Source organism: Peromyscus californicus, unplaced genomic scaffold, assembly GCF_007827085.1.
Source record: "Peromyscus californicus insignis strain IS unplaced genomic scaffold, ASM782708v3 Scaffold_17__1_contigs__length_78620276, whole genome shotgun sequence".
Classification (NCBI taxonomy): domain Eukaryota; kingdom Metazoa; phylum Chordata; class Mammalia; order Rodentia; family Cricetidae; genus Peromyscus; species Peromyscus californicus.
Genome location: NW_026294469.1, coordinates 68879791 through 68901211, shown reverse-complemented (window position 1 = coordinate 68901211; position 21421 = coordinate 68879791). Strand labels below are relative to the sequence as shown.

The 21421-nt window shown below is 48.5% G+C and overlaps 1 protein-coding gene across 2 annotated transcripts in view; it reads left to right on the top strand.

Moving 5' to 3' along the window:
* Positions 1-900, top strand: part of Ctdp1 (CTD phosphatase subunit 1) — a 63617-nt gene extending 62717 nt beyond the window's left edge. Inside the window, exon 13 of one of the 2 annotated variants that reach the window (XM_052742657.1) lies at positions 100-900. In XM_052742657.1, the coding sequence (XP_052598617.1) occupies positions 100-241 (142 nt within the window). In that variant the 3' untranslated portion in view covers positions 242-900. The remainder of the gene's footprint in view (positions 1-99) is intronic. The other variant, XM_052742658.1, reaches the window with a different exon arrangement.
* Positions 901-21421: the final 20521 nt, after the last annotated feature.

Here is a 21421-nt window from a genome sequence, read left to right as displayed (position 1 = left end):
CAGTGACCACAGGGTTGTTTCTTGCACCAGGATGACCTAGGGGCTGCATGCCTGCCCACTGCCAGTTCTCACAGTGTCTTGCCTGTCTTCTCTCTCCAGAGGCCACAAGAGAAAACTGAACGAAGAGGACGCTGCCAGCGAGTCCAGCGGGGAGTCCAGCAACGATGAGGAGGAGGGCAGCAGTTCAGAAGCGGACGAGATGGCCGCCGCTCTGGAGGCGGAGCTGAATGACCTCATGTGACGCGGGCCTGCCACCAGACCAGCCCCGGGGGCGGCGCCTTTTTCTCTTGCAGAGCTCCACATACAGAAACACATTATTTTGCAGAAATAAGTGTTTGTAAGAAGTTTTACTATAGGAAAGTCTACTTTTTTAAGCGACAAAGTGTTACGAGGAGTTGGTGTGCTATGCCAAAGAGCGCAGCAGGGCCTCTCGTGGCGAGAGTGGACATGTGATGTCTAGTCATGTAGTGAGGGGCCTTGGGGGCTTCCCTTTGAATACAACAGCATATTTAGTGTGAGGACTGGGAACCCAGGAAGACTTAGAGCAATGTAGCGAAAACCTGGCGTCTTGGGCTTTTTTCACAGCTGATGCGATCAGAATTGTGAAGGATTTTTAAGTGAAACGGCAGTGTACATACATGTGTACAGGACACCAAGACTCACAGGCAGGCCTGGGAGCCCCAGCCGCCCTTCCGGCCCTCGGCGGATCTGCAGATGACCTGGTTCCTGTTGCAGGTCCCCTCTGCAGCCTGGGCTGCCTGGGCCACAGCCTGCCACTGTGGGCAGTGTGACGAGAGGTGGCCTACGCTGCCCTAAGAGAGCTGATGTAAAGTTTTTGTATATTTCATACTCCGCCCACCAGATTCTTCTTCCATTTAATAAAGTCCTTTTTGTAAGTTCTCTCTGGTGTGTGACAGCAGCGCGAGCGGCCCTCTTGGGATTCCCTCAGCCAGGCTCCAGCTCCGCAGCCAGGCGCTGTGGGGCCGGGGTGACCACGCCTGAGTCTGTTCCTTGTCAGAGCTTGTAGAACAGCAGACAGCACACTAATGGAGAAGTGACCTCCTGGGACTAGATGATAGAGCTTGCTGTCACCCACCTGCTGCTGCCCCCCAGCTCTTCCTGTTACTTGGGGAATTTTTTCAGAAGATTTTACCAGAACATGAAGAATGCAGAGTCATAATTTCCAGCATGAGATGGACACCTGGGGAATCAGGCAGCTCTGTTCTAGTGCTGGGGCCCGCAGCTAGAGAGAGGGTCCGTCATGAGATGCAGCTACTGTACTTTCCTGCATTGTTGCCAGAGCCAGGCAGTCTGCCACACAGGTGTCCTTGGGAGAAACTGGGGTGGGGGGCAGGGAGGGGTCACAGAGTGGCCTGTCTTCAAAGGTATCTGAACAAAAGAACCAGTTACTCACTCTCTTCTGCTTGTTCTGCTAAGCGGTGGGTAGTGCGGGAAGAAGTCTAGGTGCGTGTTGGGTCCGTGAGGTCACTGCCGGTGCTCCGGACCTGTCCTTCAGATGTTAGTTCTGCCTCTCGCCTGCTCTTTTCTCGCCTTCCGCGAGAACGAAGTGAGCAAATAGCAAAGGTGAACAGGACGAGACTCCGTTAACATGGGGTTGACAGTCCCAACAAGAAACCGCTCACCACACAGGCATGACAACTGAACCGACAGTGAGGGTCACAGTCTCAGCTGTGCAGGATGCAACCAGCTGAGGGCTCGTCAACGCACGTTAGGAGGCGTGAGTTCCAGACTGCAGCCGGAGCGTGGAGTCTTAGAGAATGGAGCGGTGAGAGACCGGGCCAGTTCTCTGCCTAAGGCAAAAACCTCAGGGGTGGTGAGAGCCCGAGCATTCTTCCCTCTCCTCTTACTCCAGGCACATTGTTTGCCTGTCCAGAGCCTGTGCCTCCTGTTATACAGACCCCCGTGCACTGATTGGCTGGCCGTGTGTACGCAAATAAGTATAAAATGAAGACCAGTCCAGGGAGCTTTCCCACCTGGTGGGGGTGGGGAAGTAGGTACTTGATGGTTAAAGAGCACAACAGGACAGTCCATTTCAGGTTACCCTAATTTTTAACTTGAGGCTATCCAGAAGGCGGGTCTTTGCTAGCATGTTGTCAAACAGCCTGTTCGTGGCTGGAATTGGGGCCTGAGATTTTGTTAGTTTCCCAGCAGGTTTTTTCATGCGAGCTAGAGCCCCTTCTATCCCTACGCCAGGACCGAGGGGCAGCCAGGATGAGTTTCGTTCATAAAGACACCAATGCCTTCTGTCCCTCTCCCGGTTAACCACTACATTGGCAGTGAAGTTCCAGAGCAAGTCTGCATCACCTGTGCTCAGCTGCACCTCAGGAGCACACTCCACACTCCACACTCCCGTGGGCTCAGCTTCATGTAGCGACTGGATTTTTCAGAGAAGTTACAGATGGAGCTCCAGGTACTGCTGTATCTAGGTGTGTAGATGCTCGGACGTCATCAGGAACTGGAGCTCCCTCTGTGGTTTACCTCTCCACTCTGCTGGGCTTTCCCCATTGCTTGGCTAAGGGGGTCATACCCTGAATGATGTGGACAAGGAGTGAGGTCATGGAAAGACTGCTGTGGACCCAGAAGTGAATGTTGAGCAGGCAAACACCCAAAAGCCAAGCCTCACAAGTGTCGCTGAGTGCATTCATTTACTCCAGCGGCAGTAAACAAAACCTCTGCCAGTCAGCGCTTCCTGTGAAACGGTAAAGGGGGAAGCCTTGCTGGCAGAGCTGCACTGGGATGGAAGTGAGAACATCATCACGTCATCTTGGAGTATGCCAGACCAGCTCTCCGCCTGGCTTTCTGAGCAGTGATGACCAGCATCAGCGTCTTCTCACAGTATCGTTCTGTCTGGTGCTATGCTTATCTGAGCTGCCAGACCACTCCTCTCCCCAGACCATGTTCCTGGCTGTCAATCACTGATGTTTATATTGCTATTAATTGCATGCCTTTCATCCCATTCCCTGTATGGCCCAGATAAACAAAAGCCTTTCTAACATGGCCCCAACCTCTCCTTACCCCGGAAGGAAAGCTGCTAGGGGTGGTGAGTCCTTAGCTGCAGCTGAGGAGCACGGACTTGCTGCAGATGCTGGCCAGGGCAGTGCCCCTCCCAGGCCACCACCAGCTATCTACACCTGTACCCAGGGCTTTGCTGTCCTGTTGGAGATGGGGCTTAGCCCTAGAGCACCACACACACAGATGCCTAAGATGGACTTTCTTCCCCCACCTCAGTTCTGGCTGCCTTCACACACCAATGCCAGGGCTGGAACAAGCAGAAAAGTGGGTGTTGAAGACCCTACCACAAGGTTTTCCATACTGACTCCCACCCGTCAGAACTAGCCATGTCCTCTGGTAGGCCCTTGACTGTCCACTGAAGACCCTTCTCGAGCTAGCTGCACACCTGAGGGAAAAGGACAGGGAAGGCCTGCACCAAACCCAGGTCCTCCAGACCGATCGTATCTCAACAGTCAAGAGAACACATGTAACAGTTGTACATCTATTTGAAATAAGGTCTTAGTAAAGCTTAATGGCTTGACTTTGCTTCTCAGAGGTTTGTTTTGGTTTTTTGGTTTTTTTTAAATAGAGACAGGGTCTCTGTGTAGCTTTGGCTGTCCTGGAATTCACTGTGTAGACCAGGCTGGCCTCTAACACTCAGAGACCCACCTGCCTTAGCCGCCACCTCCAAGTGCTGGAATTAAAGACGCGCACCACTGTGCCAGGCTGACATCCTTTTTATGATTCAGAGCTTGGCAAGAGGAGTTGGGTGAGGTTGTGCACTCAGGAAGTTGAGTCAGGAGGGCTACTGTGAATTTAGGATCAGCCTGGGCTACATGAGACCCTGTCTCAACAAACAAACCAAGAGAACTCATCAAAACCCAAAAGAAATCTTTATATAACTAGGCAATAAACTGACATACCTTCCAGTATTTGAAAATCTGTAACAACTGGAATTGAATGGTTTTCCCTTGTTTTCTTTTTTCCCAAACTGTCCTACTGTATAATACAGATTCAGCTTCGGCTCATGATCAGGGTACAAATGTTGGAGTTGCAACCGTGCGCTGCCATGCTCAGCCGACTTTCTGATCTTTTTTGAAAAGCAGAATGTTGGCACTTTGAGTGTATTTCATATCCAGAGGTTTTTATCATAAATTTTCAAGGTGGCCATAAAGCACTGACCTCTGAGCACATTTGCTTTATGTTGCAAATGCAGATCTAGCCACAAGGCCTCCCCAACCTTCGTGGCTTCTGAGGCCTTCATGGCTGCATAGCTTATTCTTGTCTCTCTGGGTGAAACACTGTTCATTTAGGCATCCCCTGCCAAAGGACGTTTTGGTGGTAAGTGTGCACAGTGATTAATAGAGCTGTGGGTAAATACTCGAGTGTGGGGTGGCTGGATGCCACTGTAAGAGTATTTAGGTTTGTAAGGATAGGACAAAGTTGTTGCTGCACTGTGACCTGCCAGCTTGGCCTGGGCGTCCTGCCGCAACACACCATTTCTGCTGTGCCTTTTCCCGTGTTTTGTGCACAGTCGTTTATCACTGTTTAGCTGGTTTTCAAAGGCCCTTATTTGGTGCTGGGAAATACCTGATTTTCACATGGATGTGGTATCTGTGTCCCAGGAGTGGCTTGGAGATCTTCCCAGCCCAGTCGTCAGTCTCTTGCGCTTTCACATGTCTTCATGGTGACCTTTCCACTTTAATATCCGGCCGACCAGGCACATGGGCAGAAGCCAGGTGTCAGTTTGTGCTGAGTTAAGGAGACCTTCCCCACGGGTATGAAATGCATCACACTGCAAATGGTATGAACTTGTCTTCTTGTAGTTTGGTTATGTTTGCTTGTTTGTATTTCTGTACTGGCACTCAAACCCAGGGCCTTGTGTGTGCTAGGCAAGTGCTCTGCCCCTGACCTACTCCCCCACAGTACCTCTTTCTCAACCATTTGTGTAGGTGGAGTTAAAAATTCTCATCAATCACACGGTTGCACTTTAAAACTCAGTGCACTCGAAATCACAGCGGGAGGGTTTGAAGCATAATTTCCTCCAGTAGACTCGCAGGTCTCGGAGTGGTTTTCTTAAAAAACAGAACAGAATAAACTGCTCACCTTTAGGGGATGCTATTGTAATGGTTTAATCTTCAATTGTCAGTGTGGCTGTCTCAATAACCCCCCCCCAAAAAAAGAAAGTTATTATTTTAAATGTTGAAACATCTATGGATAAAATGTCTGAGTTTTCATTAAAATACATGGTTCAGGAGTAGTGTTTTAAGATCTGCCATTCTGAAAGAGGGTCATGAGCCAGCCCAGCTTCTACCTATTTTTGTGTTTGAAATGATCTGTAGTAAGAACATAATAGTCGTGAATTCTTAAATACATAAAATTAGGCAAGATCTTTTGTAATCAAAATGACTTAATTGCTCTGTGGAAAGCCAGGTCTTCCTTCAAAGTCTTTGGACGGCACTGAGTAAGTGCTGGAAGCACACAGTGCCCCTTCCAGGTGGACTTCTGGAAAGATCAAGATCCACAGACAGGCTTCTGAGCCTTTGTCAATGCTCAGCACAGATGAGGGTTGGCTCAGCAGTTGCCCGGGCTGTAGGGTTCACAGTTGTTTGCATACTGAGAAGACTCTGGTGGGCCTTTTAATCCACAACTTCCTGGTTCTTGGGACAGGAATTCTGCTTCACCTGAGAGGATGGCCTGGTCTTTGTTCTGAGCCCTTGTGGACTAGACGATGACTGTGATCTCCTCAAAGTCAGTGATTACTGGTCAAGGCTCCACTGTAGCACAAGCGCCATTACTACAAAAGTTCATGTGCCAGATCGTCTAGAACATTTTTAGAATTGTTTTTATCATTTTATTTCAGGATTTCTTTGGATATACTGTCTTTGTGCTGATTTTTGTTTGAGAACGAGCCTGCATACATGAATCCTTTTAGCATAAATTGCCTTTGGTTTTGCTTCCGTTGGGGTTTTCCTGGGCCTTCTGGGAGAAGCGCGGTTCCCACTGTCTGTCACTTCTCACATTTTCATCTCCCTGGCATCTGCATCTGCCCCCGAAGCCTGGGAGGACGTCCCAGGACGTTCTCCACACACTTCATGGGAATGCCATGCATGCTCCTGGCAGGCAGCTCAGCTCTGGGGCTCGACCAGGAGCTTCCTTCCCCAGCCTGAGCCCTCCGTCCTTGTCTTCATGACATGCATACAGCTTCATGCTTCTCTGCGTCCTGCATAGAAGGCGCAACTCTTCTGAAATGTTCTTCAGGTTAGTGACTTTGCAAAACATAATTGCTTTTCTTTCTGCATAGTTTTCAAAGGCCTCCACTTAGATTTTTTTTTTTTTTTAACCTCGGGAAGTAAGGTGTACTCAGCTTCAAAATGGAGTGCTTTGGGGACCGGAGATGTGACTTAGTCATAGAGAACTTGCCTGATGTGCAAAAGGCCCTATATTTGATCCCCAGCATGTGTGTGCGCACACACACACACCCCACATGAGTAATGAAGAGTCACAGCTCTAGCTGTAATCTCTGAGGCAGCTCCTTGCGTAGCACTCTGTCAGCCTCTCAGCTCTGACAGGATGGCCTGTTCCCATCCCAGGGCTTTTACGTGTGCCTTGGGCTTCCCTCCTTGGGCATGACAACTCCCACCAGACAGTATCCACCAAGTGTTGGGAAATACTCCTTTACACTGTGTGAAGATGTGTCCCTGTGGTTGGTTTAGTAAAGAGCTGAATGGCCAATAGCTAGGCAAGAAGTGGTTAGCGGGACTTCTGGGGACAGAAAGGACTCAGAGGAAAAAAGGCAGGGTCAACAGCCAGACCAGAGAAAGCAGCGTGAGCAGTACCGAGAGATGAGGTAAAAAGCCTCACGACAGAACATAGATGAAAAGAAATGTGTTAATTTAAGTTATTAGAGCTAGTAGGCCAAGCCTAGGCTAAAGCCAGGCTTTCAGAATTAATAATAAGTCTCTGTGTCATTATTTGGTGGCTGGCGGTACAGAGAAAGACATTACGCGCGCGTACACACACACACACACACACACACACACACACACACACCCTGCCCCAGCAGAGCTTCCCTTACCCTGTCTCCCCTCATTTAGTCTTTGTTAATGTGTGGTTGGTTTGGGCTCTGTGCCCCCAGCTCCGTTTCTTGCCTGACAGCTCCATGTCATGCTCCTTGGCAGCGGGGAAGCAATTTGACAGGTGTAGCTTCTCCTCCCGGCACAGACCTGGTTTCTGGTACCTGTTCAGTACAAGTTTGTTGTCTGGTGTGGTTCAGGTACCCCACAGCTTTACTTCCCATGTCACGCTGGGGCTCTGAGTTACTTCTCTGCCTCCGGTCACAAACCAAGGTTACACTTGGTAGATGCAATTGTCCATCCAGTGTGAGAACCAGAGGAGCAAGAGCCTGAGGTAAGTGGGTCTCTCAGACCTTGCCACGGGGCGACATTGGTACGCCAGCTTCATTCCTTTGTGTTGTAGTAAGAGTGAGCATGTGAAGTATGAGTGCTCTTTAAACTATGAATGGAACTGGGTAGTTGCTGAAGGAAAAGTCACCCAGATTGTATATATGAAACTGCCTTCCCAAGTAACACTTTTGTATAGGAAAAAATCTGAGTAACTTAAAATGCTGTTGGCTGTAAGTTAGCAAGGTTGCAGGATAGAATATCAGTTCATGAAAGCAGCTTGTAGCAGGCACACATCTGCAATCCCAGCACTCAGGAGGCTGAGGCTGAAGGGCATATTTGAGGCCAGTCTGGACTGTGTGATGAATCCAAGAGCAGCCTGGGCGACAAAGCAAGACCCACTAAGAACAATGTCTTCAACAAATGGTCCTGGGAAAGTTGGATTGCACATGGAAAACAGTGAAGACCCCTCACTCCTCACAATGGAACAAAGGCCTAAATGTAGACCTGAAACAGCAAAACCATTGGAGAGGACATAGATGTAAACCTTCGTGTACTGGATCAATCAAAGATTTCTCAAGTGTGTACTGGATCAATCAAAGATTTCTCAAGTGTGTACTGGATCAATCAAAGATTTCTCACGTATGGTAAATAGAGCACAAGCAGCTAAAGGTGTGGGTAGGTAGGACCTCACCAAAACTACAAGATTTTGTACAAAATATACTATCAAGAAATTAAAATGCAGTCTACAGAAGAGGAAAATGCCAATTATATCTTTGATAAGACTCTAGAATATGTAAACTACAATAAAAAAAAGCAATCCAATGTAAAAACTGTTGAAGGACCTAGACATTTCTCAAAAAATACATGTATACAAATAGCTAATGGACAGATTAAACGAGGCTCAATACCATAGATCCAAGAAGGTTTCAGGGCTAGAGAGATTGCTCAGTGATTAGGGCTGCTTGCTACAAAGTCCTGAGAACAGGTTTGACTCCCACTTAATAAGCCAGGCATCCCACAGACACCTGCATTGGAGGGATCTGACACCATTCCTGGGCTCTATATGCACACAAGTGCATGCACACACACACACACACACATATACACACACAGAGAGAGTAAGCTAAAATCACACTCCCAAGAGTTGACAAATGGGGTACATGAAATCTAAAAGCTGTTCAACCAATGACAACCAGCAGAAAGACAAGTGCCCCCAGAATGGGAGAAAATCTTTGCCACCTTTGACAGGACTAGTATCTATCTACAGTATATGAAGAACTCAAATACCAATGAAGCAGTCCAGTAAACAAGCAGATTAAGTGAATAGACAGCCCTCAAAAGATAGAGTACAGACGGCCAATAAATATATGGAAAAATGTTGAGTACCTTAAGCATCTGGATTAATGCAAGTGAAAACCACACTGAGATCCCATGTCACCCTAATCAGAATGGCTAATGATAAGAAAATGAATATGGGCTGGGACTGTGCCTCAGTGGTTGTTTGCCCAAGGAAAAACAAATTTGAAAAGCATGTGGAGAAAAGGGAACAAGAATCCATTGCTGGTGAAAATGTAAAGGGGTGTGGCAACTATGGAAATCACCGTGGAGGTCCCTCAAAACCCTTACATAGAACTATCCTAGGCTTCAGCTATCCCAGTCCTGGCTGTATACCCGAAGGAATCTAAGCACACCCAAAGAGATATTGACACACATCCATGCTCAATACAGCACTAATTACAATACCAGAGCGGTGAAGTCAACCTCGCTATCCATTAACAGATGCACAGGCCCAGCATGCAGGACGGCCCTAGATTCTACAGCTCCCAGTCAAAAACAAAAAAGAAGAAAAGAAAAAGAAAATGTGAATATGCCCAATAGTGTGTCATTTCGCCATGAGGAAGAATAAAATGTTTAAATGAAAATGGAAACAGATTGGAACTACAAACCATCATATTGAGTGAACTAGACCAGTCTCACAAGTGTCTCCTCCTTGTTTTCCTCATATACATATAACATTACAGTGGATGAGGACCAGTGGCGGTGCAGAGAATGGGACAGGGGAGAGAAACGGGTGGATGTGATCAGTGTTAAATGATGTACCTGAGTGATGATGAAACCGTGACTGTACAATGAACATGTACTAATAAAAATAAAGATGGACAATCACTCATGCTTCAGAGAAATGGAATAAAAATAAAGATGGACAGTCACTCATGCTTCAGAGAAATGGAATAGGCCATTTTAGTTCATTTTAATTAGAGCATTAAGTAGTTACATGTGGCTGGTAACTTGATTCTAGAGACTTTAAAATTTTCTCAATGATGATATTTAAGTAAAATTCTTTTCAAAGTACAATTATTTTTTTTCTTCCAGTTTCCAGCTCCTAGTAACCATCTGCTTCTGTCTCTATTGTTTTGACTTTTCCAGAAAGTCATATAAGTGAAATTATATATGGTGCACTTGAGATTCATTTTTTAAAATGATGGCAGAGAGCAGAGGGTGTGTCATCTCAGCTTGTGTGTCCCAGGCGTGGGTAGCTCTCCCACATCCTGAGCTTCTGCAATAATGTGATCCAGGCACTGGCAGCATTTTAGCTCCAAGATGGTTTTGTTGTTACTAGTTTCTAAAAATTCATAGTTTATGTTTTGCCATGGAAAAAAAATCAGGAAAGCTGGCAGTGGGCACTTGAAGCCCAGAGGCTCTGGATGTCTGCAGCCGGCCAGCATGGCTGGGAAGCTCACAGGAGCCGCAGATCCTCAGGGAAGAAAGGTCTGCAGTCACAAAGGGGCTCCCGGAGCAGTGGTACCAAAGTGGACTACCTGGGCAAAGGCAAACACCCTCAGGGTTACCCTAGCGTCTGCCAAGAACTGCTCACGGCTGCTTTCTCTAAAAGGCTCAGTTCTCCAGAGAATGTCAGATGTTTTACAAGTCAGAGTACGGGAAAGTGATAATTCCCAACCTAAGCCCAAGGCGGGAAGGTGTGGGAACGCTGCCTCAATCTCTGTTCCGAGCAGTTCCCGGAAGACACCTTGATCTTCCACAGCTGCTGTCTCCATGGCAGTCGCCTTGTCACTTCTGTGCAGCCACAGACTGCTGAGGCTTTTCGGCTGCCAGTCCACTCAGAAAGGCTGCCTCAATCCACTCTGCGTTTCCCAGAACAATAACACTCATGCACATGGAGCTCACTGAAGGTCAGCACAGAAGCCTCAGACCTCCACAGAGGATATGCGCTATCCATGCTGGGACCCTGGGTAACGCCCCTGGGCCCTGGGCTGCTGGCTGTCCCAAGAGCCCAGATGTACCCTAAGCACTCGTGTTTGTTCTGGGGCAAGAAAGTTGCCCGTGCAGCCTGAGGACCTCCATCTCTGGGCCAAGTGGAAGACAAAGATGTACCTCCTCCCTCAGCACAGCATGGGTAACGGAGTGCTCCTCCACCCTGTTCCTTATGGCTACCAAACTAGTTTATTTTCCCTCCCTGGTAATGGAGTCTTTGCCTCCCTCTTCCTGGACACCAGAAGTCCTGAAAGCTTCTGAGTCAAGGGTTTCCCTAGGTACTCAAGTGGAACTGGGTACTGAATGACTTAGGCTGGGCATATGGAGAGCAGCATCATGCTGGAGATGCCCGTGTGTCGTCTTCTGCTTTTCCAACGAGTTTTCAGCTTTTCTTGTGGGGGAAAAAAAAATCATGCGACCTTCTCACCAGCATGAGGGAATATGCAATACCAGAAAGAGCAGAGCAGCCTCCTTGGACCCATCTCCCAGGCCTGGTCTGCACGCCTAGTCTCCTATACACGTGGAGGTCTGCAGTTTTTCTATGGTGCAGAGCTGACATGCATAAGAAGTCTACCTTCCCTGGACCTCTCACTGGCTCTTCCACTTCACTTCCAACCACTCCCCGAGAACAGTGAAGTACATTGGCATTTAATAATTGCACCAATAAGCCAATATCCACCAATATGTTTTTGAAAGCATAAACAGGTTGTTAGGAACCTGACAGGCCAGGCAAGTGTGGCATGATGCTCCAAAAGGTGAGTGTGACCTTATGCAGTCAGCATGCTTCCAGGGATGCAAGCAACATCAGGACTGGAGGTTTCCTCCTTCCTCGGCTCAGAGCCCTCAGACACAAAGTCACTCTGAGCATGTACACTTAGCTTCAGTGCACACGTGCTATGGAGCCAGGCAGAGCCACCCTTGATGGTCAGCACTTCAGCATTTTCCAGAGCATTCCAGTCACCACTAATTGGTAACTACTGGGGGAAGTGCGGGGGTGCTGCTACCCCAATGTTGAATGAAGCACAGCTCTGTGGCCCTATCCAGCAGCCATCCCCACAAGCCTGGCCAATGGAGGAGACATATACAACTGAAGTAGATAGGAAACTCCAAGGAGGCCAGAGGGGAGCTGTGGATATACTGCTGGAAGTCTGCTTACAGAGTCAGGTCAGTAATGGTCCCCGTTACTGCCACACCTAGCAAGACACAGCCACCATCACAGCAACATGGTCTACTTTGCAGCAGACTGCAGAGAAACTAGGATCTTCAGACCAGCACCATTGTACAGGCTGGACGAGAGTTACCACATTCTCCAGCCAGGAGTGCCACCTGACCCTGCAACTGTAGTACTTAGGGCAAAGCTGAGAGGCTCGGTCTACCTTGGGCTCCACAGATATTTTCTGTCAGCTGTCACAGTCTGTCATTCATGAACAGTGAGTTACAAGACATCACTTCTCAACCTGTGCATGAATGGATTACCAGGAGGTGAGGTGTCTTTCCATTAGGACCCAGGTGGTCGGGGCTCACACAGAGCATTCTGAAGGAACAGGGTGAGGATTTTGTCTTTGGTCTTCATCACCTGAGCCATGAAGCTAGCGACACAAAATCAGGCGGGCTCCTCCTTTGCTCCTAGAGCCGTTAGGCAGAAGGCATGCAACCATCTGTACCTGTCTTAGGACCCTTGGACACAGTTCCCAGGACAGGATTCAGGGAATCTGGTTTCATACCCAAGTCTCCCTTAGGGATGTCGAGGCTCTGGCTGTCCTGGCTCTAGGCTCAGCTAGACTCGTCTGAGGCTCCATGGGACCTGAGGCATTCTACAGGAACATAAATGACTGCAAGTTGTTGGTCTGTGACTGCAAAAGAAGGCGAGTCTCCATCTCAGAGGAGCTGCAGGCCCTGTAGTCTCTACTGGATGCAAAGCTTGGCTACAGAAGGACACGTGACACCCAGGGAGACCCAGGACACAAAAGACAACAAGTCAAGGCCTGGTTCCAGCCCCAAACCGCAGCATCCTTGGTGTGTGTGGGTCACCAACATCCAGTCTGCAGCTCCTTCCAATACCCTGGCTCACTGAAGTTGACTTCAAATACAAACACAGTCCCTATGCTTTTGTATTATTTTTTAATTTTTTATATCTTGCTTGGAAAATGTCCATCAGGGCAATGTTCTTGGAGTCAACACACAAAATACATATATGCGTATGCCTTGTTACATTTCCCATCTTAGGCTGAGCTCTTGGGGAGTCCAAGTGATTAAAACGTGACATGGAATTGTGTTCGGAGCAGGTATTCACAGAACCTTAGCACCCTGACTCTGAGCCCATTGTACCAGCTGAGTCACAGTGTCCTCAGGTGCCCCCTCAGGAAGGGTATAGGCAGGTGTCACCTCTCTTCCATGTTGGCAGGTTTCGCTTTCACATTGCTCCTAGCTTCTGACCTCAGACCTTCTGGTTGAGCTTTAGCTCTGTGGCCAATGCTGATGGGATATAGGTGGACCAGTGTCCCTCCCCAGGACGCACAGCCTGGAGCTGGCTGGCTCCACGTTCTCTGAATAAGACAGTGACTTTCCTTTAACCCCTGGACTGGAATGCTATGTGTGGAAATGCACATCTTCCTAGGACCAGCGAGCCACAATGTGAGATGACAAGGTGCACCCCATCAGCTTGTCCCTGGGAGACTTGAGAGAATTCTGGTCACTTTCCCAATTCCCTGGAGATGATGGCGTGTTCCAGAAAAGTCAGTCCAGATTTGTTACTAGGGAACGAGAAGACGGTATGACACAGCTTCCTGCTTCCCACAGGCCTAGCTACCTGGAGCTCAAGGTCAGGGCTGGCTAAGGACTAGGCCTGGCCTCATGTCACCTTGGGAAAGGGCCTTGGGGAAGCTTCCTTTACTCCCCTCGAGTGTGGCCCCATGTGCACACTCAGCCTGAAACATCTACAGATGCCCCTGTCCCAAGGTGTCTGGGTATCCGTGAGGCACAACAGAGAGCTCTGAGCAGTCCTTGCTTCCAGAGGCTGCTGGGGGTGGAGACACAGTGGTACAGCTGCCCATGGAACAGTGGGCATTTGCATTCTTTATTATTATTGAGTTTATTTTATTGTGTCTATGAGTGTTTTGCCTGTGTGTATGTATGTGCACAACATGTATGCCTGATGCATGAGGAGGTCAGAAAAAGGCACTGGATCTCTGGGACTGGAGTCAAAGATGGTTGTGAGCCTCCTTATGGTGGGAATGGAACCTTGGTCCTCTGCACGAATAACACGTGCTCTTAACTGCTGAGCCATCTCTCCAGGAAGTCTTAGACCTCGTACATCTTTCCTTGTGCTGCTGGGCCTGTGGGAGCTCAGGCCAATCACTGGCCCCCACCTCTCTTCCTTTGCCGCAGGTGGTCTCATATCTTGAGAGGTGACATCTTATGAGTCATTTACCTAGGACTGAGCCAGGTACATAGAGCTGGGTGGGGATGAAGTCCTCGGGAACCACATGACTAGGAGAGAGAAGGCATCACTGTCCAGGAAAGGAAATGGAAAACTGGCAGCAAATAGCAGCCCCCAGAGACCTCAGGCGGGGACCAGCTGCCTCCTAGCAGCTGCACCCTGCTCACCTGGACATCCAGAGCTCCAAGAGAACACCTAATGCCAGGTGGGTCCTATCCAAGGACTTGCTAGACTGAGCATCACCTCTGCCTATGAAACTGTCTCCAATGACTATCCATACAGATCTGAAAGGCTCCTGGGCCCAAGTCTCTCGGCCTTTGTGGAATTCTCACATTGCTTCAGTCCAGGGGGTTCTGGGAAAGTTGTGAGGTAGAAGAGAGACCCTTCTCAATATGTGTTGGACTGTGGCCTCCTCCCCAGATTGTGCAGTGGACCTCAGCTGAATGTCCCCTGAGCCACTGCAGAAGTACCTTCAAGAGTGCCCAATCCACTCCTCACCGAAGCATCGCCTCTTCTCCATCTCTTCCAGCCTCCCAGATGAGCATCCTTGACCTGCACATCCTCAGTGGCCAGTGTCTCACCCTGGTAGAGTCACCGCCCCCACTGTTTGGACCCTCCCCACACTGTGAGGACCCCACACAGGGTCCTTGGAGTCTCACTGGGGCTTTGACTGGGCATAGTGCCACATCACCAAGAGGCAGTGGCCTCCCTTGGCCAGTGTTCCTCAATGAGTGTCAACACAGATGTTTTGCAGGGCTCCGTGGTCATGTGAACCAGATGTCACTGACCTCCCAACCGTGTCTTCTGAGTAGCCAGTCTGTGGACCCTGAGCCCCACCTGGTAAAATCTCAAAGGAAATGTTGACAAATAGTGACTGAGAAGATGAGGTTGGGAGCAGGAGGGTGAGTGAATCCTTCTGTTGGGGGGGTGGGGGACTCCATCATCTCCACCATCCATTTAGGTTTCCTCTGAGAATGTCTGGTGTCCAATCACCTGTTCTGCACCCTGGACTGTGAGGCTGGCTGCACCCTGACAAGAGGCCCAGCAGCAAAGGCATAATATCTCCCTGGGCCTTACTGCTCTGCTCATGCATCTGAGCAATGGGGGCGTGGGGGTCGGCGTATCCCACAGGGGCAATGTTATAAAGTGATTAACCTCCTGCCTCCCTTCTTTGTGTAGCTAGAGTTTTCTCCAGTCCTGCCTGGCCCACAGTCAGGACAAATCTCTCACCCACCAGTCCTGCAGCCGCTCAGACCCAACCAAATAAACACACAGAGACTTATATTGCTTACAAACTGTATGGCCGCAGCGGGCTTCTTGTTATCTAGTTCTTATATCTTAAATTAACCCATTTCTATTAATCTGTAAGTTGCCACATGGCTCGTGGCTTACCAGTACCTTACATCTCGCTTGTCATGGCAGCGGCTGGCAGTGTCTCTCTGCCTTAGCCTTCCTGTTCCCAGAATTCTCTTCTCTGCTTGTCCTGCCTATACTTCCTGCCTGGCTACTGGCCAATCAGTGTTTTATTTATTAACCAATCAGAGCAACACATTTAACCTACAGAGCATCCCACAGCATCTTTGTGCACAGCAGGGGCCCTTAGAAGGATCTGGGACTCTGCAGCAGTTACAAGCTGGCACCAGAAACAAGTTCCCTCATCCTTGATCCCATCCATGCTAGCTGTCACTGTTGATGGTGTGAGGAGAGGTGTGTGGACCGGAGCACTTGGGGGCCAAGTGCTGAGTGCTCAGGTAGGGGAAGCAGGTCTGTCAAGAGCTCCCCTCACCAGGAAGGGTCACCTGAACCCTGGGGGAGCTGCAGCCCCAGACATACCCAAGCTCCAGAGCCGGCACAGCGGGGGACCAGTGAAGCTCAGTGGGAGCATTCACAGAATAAAATCAAACTAAAACCCTACGTGGCGGTTTGACATCACAAAGGCTAAGTGAGGAGGGTATAGCATAATGGCTATTCTCAGCTTCAGGACCCCTCGGGCCTCATGAAATCACGACCTAAGTATAAGAAACTGGTTTCTGTAGCATCTGTGACTTGTGAGCAAGTGTTCAGAAGGGATCCGTTCAATTAGTGCTGGCATCGGAAGCTACAGATTGTACCATGTGTCAGCCTTGCTCACGGAACACCGTGTGGTGGCATTTGTTCCCTTCCGTGGGCTGCACGAAGAGCTCAATCCGTGGCCCCACCCTGCCGGCTAGCCCTAACGTCCCCAGCGGAGATACGAGTGTGTGTGTCTTTTTACACGTGCTCTCCTGGAATCTCAAACCTGTTGGAACAAATGATAACACAGAAGAAGTCAGCACGGAGGAGTGTGAGCCCACTGTGCGGGCAGGTCGCCTGCAAAGCTGGTGACCGTTTTCAAGTGTGTCACATGGCTCTGAAGGTGCCAGTTCTAATATGGAGCCGTACACAATCCCCAGACGTCAGACCCGTGAGGTAACCTTTCCCAGCTGTGAAGAGGCAGACAGAGAGGGCTTGAGCCCAAGGTTTGCCTCCTTTCTACTCACTGACTGACCTGGTGACAGCAGCCTTGGTCATCTGGGACTGGCTGGCAGCAGCCTAACTTCCCTCCCAGAATCCTCTGCGTTCTGAGCCGTCACTTCACATGGTCAAGAGCTGCTGGCGGCCAGGTGAGATGGCACGGATGCTTAAGACACTGTCTTCTTGAGGACCTGAGTTTAATTCCTGGAACCCACGTGGTGGAAGGAGAGAACAGACCGCCTCAAGTTGTTCTCTGACCGCCACATATGTGCCGCGGCATGTGTGGGTGTGAGCATGCACGTACAGGCGCGCGCGCGCGCGCGCACACACACACACACACACACACTTAATAAATGTAAAATAATAATAATTGTCTTTATTATTATCATTATTATTATTTTGTTTTTCGAGACAGGGTTTCTCTATGTAGCCCTAGCCAACCTGGAACTCACTCTGTAGACCAGGCTGGCCCTCAAACTCAGATTCACCTGCCTCTACATCAAGTTTGATGGTCTCTAAACTTGGGAAGCAAAGGTAACTCCCATTCCTGTGTAGTGGATCCCCAGGCAGAGTCAGCACTGGAGCAAGATGCAGCAAACATGGGCTGTGAGAAACACACCAAGGTCATTCTCCTGCTGTAGCCCCAGGACCTCTCAGCTCTGAAAGTGCTAGGGAGGCTTCGGGGCTCGGTAGTGGCTGTGTCTTCAGCTGAAGCTGACAATAGACGTGACCCTAACGGCCCAACCTCCGGAGAGCTCAGCTCTTCCGGGTCCAGCTGGCTTCTGGAAGCAAGCGTTTGAATGATACCAGTTGTTCTCCACTCTTCCCCTCCCTGCGTGTCTCGCTGGCTCTGTCTTCCTCAGCAGCTGGGTCTCCTCACTGCTCTCCACTCAGCACCCATCTTCCTGCCTGCTTTCCTGTTGAGGCATGGTGGCCTCTCTGGACCTGCACACAGCAGGTACTAGTAGCTGATCCTTGAATGCTCAATCATCGGGGACAGAAGTGGTGTTCTCCCGAATGCAAGAGAGAATGATGGGTACAGCCCTGGGGCTGCAAGGGGCCTCAGTGATTATCCCCCTCAGGCTCAACCCAGTGCAGCTTTCTGCAGCATACTGGACTTCCACCTAGGCTGCTGCTTGCAGAAACAGTTTCCCTGAAAATAAAAGAAATAGTGACAGCAATGATGAAGGTGGTGATTCTTGGAAGGTTGATGGTGCTAAATTTGGCACTTCTGACACCAAAAAAGAAAGTAATCACACACACACACACACACACACACACACACACACACACACACACACACACACACACACACACCACAGATAACCCCTTCCTTGACACACAGAGGAAGCCAATCTGCCTCCGCAGGTGTGCTCTTCTACAGCACACACAGAAACACTTGGGAGCCTTCCTGTAAACAGAGTAACCAAGCTAATCCATTAGCACTCAGGATGTCACAACATGCCTTAATGAATGAGGAAGGAAGCATCCCACGCATTCCCTCAGCCTGAGTCCTAGTAGAACTAGGGAGCCTCTCTATGGGAAGTGAGATAGATGCCTGCCTGGGAGTCTGGATACCACTTGGTGAGGACCAGCCTTTCGGCATGCCTGTTCTTCGGTGTCACAGGGTGAATGTGGGGGTCTTCCCGTACATCTGCATGCAGATTGCTCCAGCCTGCTCCTGCCACCCAGGCACTGGGCTGGGCTGCTGGCCTGATAATGGCCTCTGAGTTGCTTGTTACTTGGTGGCCGTGCAGAGAGGCCGCTGCCAGATGAAACCATGTTCTTTTCTCATGGGTGAGATCAGCAGACATGGGAGTCAGCAGTAGGTTTGTAGATGGAATAAGTATTCCCCCTAATGGCTTCTTTCCCAGGACCAAACCTTCCTCTATCCAAACCTCTGTCACCAGCCTGTGTCTGGTCTTGCTATGACTGTGCCCTTTTATATCTACCTCACAGGATGGTGGCAGGCTTGTAGGCACTCCACCTACTCTACTCTGCTGTGACTTGTCCTCCACAGAGTGGCCAGTGACCTGAAGACCCTCAACAGAAGCATGCCTCAGGTCCAAACTGAGTGGACTCCTCTCTTGGGATCCACAGAACCATGAACCTTGGTCGCATTGTCCTCTCATGGTTTTGTGGGGAGGGGCGCTGGGATAGAAGCCATAACCTCATGGGTGGCAGATGAGCACCCTGCTGCGAAGCTGTGTGCCCAGATGCCCAGCCCCAATACTGCTACCAGGAGCAGTTTCTACTTTGTTCCTCGGGAGCAGCGTGTTTGGTGAGAAAATGTCTAATGGCCTCATTTTTTGTGTGAGGAATACTGCTAGCCCCTGGGGTGCAAGGCAGGGGTGCCATTGAACATCCACATGCACAGAACACCCCCAACAATGAATAGCACATGTCAATGACCACAACTAAAAAGCCCGGCTCAGTTCCAGCCTGGAAATGGTACCCCTAAGACAGACAATGGAAAAACACACACAACCTTCTTCCTCCCAAATCTCTGAGGGTCTGTACTTGGGCAGTATGGATATTCATGTGAGTATGTGCTGGCAGGGATGGGCAGGGTAGGAGAGGCTGTAGAAACAGACAGGAAGTGTCCTCAATTTTAAGGCTGTCTGTAACTGTGAATAGCCTCTCCTGTTGTGCTTGGGAATGTACGATCTGTGGCTTGATCTATACTTGTTCATCTTAAAAAATCCATTGTTACCCACTGGTTGACTTACTCAACAAAACTATAGAACTCCCTCTACAGGAAGGCAGTGTGCTATGCTCTGAAACACCCCCACCCTCCACCCTGACATCATGCACTGGGGGTAGATGGCTTGTCCTGTGGTGTGGATGACCTGTCCTGTGATGCTTTCAGGTCAGATGTCGGTGCAAAACACAGCTGTCACTCAAAGTGAGCAAGATAGCTTATCTCAAATAAGAGTAGCTATGGACAGGAACCTGGATTCAGACTGCATCAAATAACACATTCCAACCTGGAAGTGGTTATGTGTATTTTCATAATACAAAAATCATAAATCAGTGTATTTTCCAAATACATTTGTGGGAACATCAGGTAGGTGGTTACAGACAAGCTGGGAAAACTCTGCTGTAGGTCTCAGATGCCAGCTAAAGACATTTAGCATTTGGGTTAGTGGGAGCTAGGAGTCTGCTAAGTTAACACATTCCAAAAGTTTTACCTGACAGTTGAAAGGATACAGGCCAGACACGGAGATGTGCAACAAATGGTTGTTAAAGGGACTAGAGATAGCCCAAGGTGATTCCAGCTCTCCACAATCATAAAGTTATACTCAATCAGCCCCATGGAATCATTTGTACAGGTGTGCACGCACACGTACGTGCGTACGTGTGTGTGTGTGTGTGTGTGTGTGTGTGTGTGTGTGTGTGTGTGTGTGTGTGTGTTCTGGAAACTTCAGCTCACACAGGAATGCTCACATCTGAAATGCTAGGTAGCTTTCAGCAGAACAGGAGTATAGTGAGACTTTCTTTAGACCACCAGCCTCAAAAAATGACATGGAGACTTTTTATTAATTATGAAAGCTGGGCCTTAACTTAGGCTTGTTCCCAACTAGCTCTTAAAACTTAAATTAACCCATTTATATTAATCTACGCTCTGCCATTTGACTTCCTCTCCATCTGGCTGTTGCATTCCCTGCCTCAGATTTTTTTCCCAGAGTTCCTATCTATGCCTGGAAGTCCTGCCTATCCTCTCCTGCCTAGCTACTGGGCATTCAGCTCTTTATTAAACCAATCAGAAGATGCCTTAAGCAGATGGGGTAAAACAGAGACACCTCTTCACACTGTTTAGAAAAAGATTATCCCAACATCTCCCCCTTTTAGTTCGATAAAAGGCTCTTTCTCTAAGATTAATAAACTATATAAAATAAGAACAATTATCAGATAAGAATTATATTTACAATATCCAGTCCATTTTCATTTGGCAACTTTGATGAAAGTAATCTCTTATCTATCCTATCTTAGTGAGTCCAAAGTTTTGGACCTAAATCACTTTCTATCATAACTTCTATTATCAACCTAGAAATACCTTTTTAGACCTTAAAACATTTTCTTAGATAAACAATTTAAGCTTTTATGTCTCTCAACCTTTATAAATTTTATATGTCTTTTGTGAGTTTCTTTTCTGAATCTGGTAACAAGGAAAACCTGTAAAACTATAACTATCTAGTCTTCAACTCCATCAGAGACCTGAGAAGGATAAAATATTACCTGAGTAAATAGGAAGTGCAAAACAAGCAACTTCCAAAACTATAAAAATGACAGAGACCAATGGCTGGCTAGACAGTCAGTCACCCAAGGTTCCTTTGCAACATTGGGGCATCCATCTTTGGCCTACAGGTCTAGAATATCTGACAGACTTTCCTATGGAGCAGAAAATTTGAAGGACTGTCCCACCTTGTCTTGGCAAAGTTCAGGAGTCGATTTCTTTTGAGTCCTGCTTGTCCAATTTGGACAGCATACTATCAGCAGTAGAGGTAAAGGAAATTTCTCACCCAGTGGCTAGCTTTGCCACATTTGAAGCAAACTCAATATGGAGGTTCTTCAATGCTCATCATCTTCTTTGAAGTAGATTGGTGCTGTCAGGAGCAGATGTGTCTCACTGTTATGAAAAGCACTATGTTATTAAAACATCTTAAATGCTGTATTCTGTAGATCTCTGAAATGTTTGCAGACCACTTATCTATCTAAAAATGTGTGTTTAACCTTGAAAACATACTTAACATGATTACAAGTTTGATTGTTATAGATAACTAACTACTAACCTGTA